The sequence below is a fragment of the Agelaius tricolor genome, unplaced genomic scaffold, assembly GCF_023055355.1.
Source record: "Agelaius tricolor isolate 1412-34295 unplaced genomic scaffold, bAgeTri1.0.p SCAF_40, whole genome shotgun sequence".
Taxonomy (NCBI): Eukaryota; Metazoa; Chordata; class Aves; order Passeriformes; family Icteridae; genus Agelaius; species Agelaius tricolor.
In genome coordinates, this window is record NW_027269300.1 from 2,939,349 (window position 1) to 2,941,187 (window position 1,839).

The 1,839-nt window shown below is 51.2% G+C and overlaps 1 protein-coding gene across 1 annotated transcript; it reads right to left on the bottom strand.

Moving 5' to 3' along the window:
• Nucleotides 1–367: 367 nt before the first annotated feature.
• LOC139603716 (olfactory receptor 14C36-like) lies at nt 368–1,421 on the bottom strand. Its single transcript, XM_071454611.1, has one exon. It carries the CDS (start codon nt 1,419–1,421, stop codon nt 504–506), a length of 918 nt encoding a protein of 305 aa, XP_071310712.1. The 3' UTR covers nt 368–503.
• Nucleotides 1,422–1,839: the final 418 nt, after the last annotated feature.

The window sequence follows — 1,839 nt, forward strand, 5'->3', positions numbered from 1 at the left end:
GTCCCAGCAGTGCCCATGGCCTGGCCCTGCCTGTGGCCACAGCAGGGACACGCAGCAGGACAGGGACCAAGCTGCCAGAGCACTCCGGCCTTACAGCCACAGCAGGGCTGGCAAGGACAGGGTGGAGCTGGGCAGAGCAGCTCTGAAAGGACCAATCCCTGCTGCTCCCTGGCCGTGCTGCTCTGCTGGGACTCTTTCCCCTTCTCCCCTCTAACTTCATGCTGGGCTCAGAGTTGGGATTCCAGAAAAAACAGGCACTGCAAGGTAGTTTATTTTCTTCAAATGTAGTGATAGCCCAAACCCTGGTTTACAGAGCTTCTAGGTCAAATTCAAGAGGCAGACAGTGAATTTCATGGGGGTGATTAAAAAATTTCTTTTAGAATAATTATTAACAGAAAGCCCCATTGAAAACTACCAAAGAACTGGGAAGGGCTATTTGGCCTGTCATGAGTTGCAATCCGAAAACTATGCAGAAGAAAACGGGAAGTTGGTTGCTACAGAAATCATCTGGTCATCATTTTCCTCAGGGCATCCTTGAGCTCCTGGTTCCTCAGGCTGTAGATGAGGGGGTTCAGGGCTGGAGGCACCACCGAGTACAGAACTGACACTGCCAGATCTAGGGATGGGGAGGAGATGGATGAGGGCTTCAGGTAAGCAAAAATGGCAGTGCTGACAAAGAGGGAGACCACAGCCAGGTGAGGGAGGCAGGTGGAAAAGGCTTTGTGCCGTCCCTGCTCAGAGGGGATCCTCAGCACAGCCCTGAAGATCTGCACATAGGAGAAAACCATGAACACAAAACAGCCAGAAACTACACAGACACCAACCACAACAAGCCCAAGTTCCCTGAGGCTGGAGTGTGAGCAGGAGAGCTTGAGGATCTGGGGAATTTCACAGAAGAACTGGCCCAGGGCATTGCCATGGCACAGGGGCAGGGAAAATGTATTGGCTGTGTTCAACAGAGCATAGAGAAAGGCACTGGCCCAGGCAGCTGCTGCCATGTGGGCACAAGCTCTGCTGCCCAGGAGGGTCCCGTAGTGCAGGGGTTTGCAGATGGACACGTAGCGGTCGTAGCACATGATGGTCAGGAGGAAATACTCTGCTGACATAAAGAAAAGAAAAAAAAAAACCTGTGCAGCACATGCTGAGTAGGAGATGGTGCTGGTGTCCCAGAGGGAATTGTGCATGGCTTTGGGGACAGTGGTGCAGATGGAGCCCAGGTCGCTGAGGGCCAGGTTGAGCAGGAAGAAGAACATGGGCGTGTGCAGGTGGTGGCCGCAGGCTACGGCGCTGATGATGAGGCCGTTGCCCAGGAGGGCAGCCAGGGAGATGCCCAGCAAGAGGCAGAAGTGCGGGAGCTGCAGCTGCCGCGTGTCTGCCAATGCCAGCAGGAGGAAGTGCCTGATGGAGCTGCTGTTGGACATTCCTTCACTCTGGACATAGTGAACTGTTCAAAGACAACATGGACAATTTGGACAAAGTACCTTGCGTCAATCCTATGCTATTTTCTTACGCAAGCAGTCAAAAATGCTTCTCTTTCTTTGCGGAAACTTCATTTACCTTTTTTTTTTTTTTTTTTTTTGTTGAGTGTAAGTTAGGTTTGCTAAGTAACTTGTGCTTTTTAGAAGGGACAGAAGACCTCTTCTTAGCATTCTCTCAGGCTGAACACTGGGGAGTCCAGAGGGAAAACAGGGCTCCAGTGCCCCACTGCAGTCAGGCCTGCTGGTCCCACACAGGTGCCCTATGCTCATTTCAACTCCCTCTAGCACAGGATGAAGAAATTTAAAAGTGCATTTAAAAATAATGTGGCCTTTTTGAAGACTCCAGTTTCAAAATCAATCT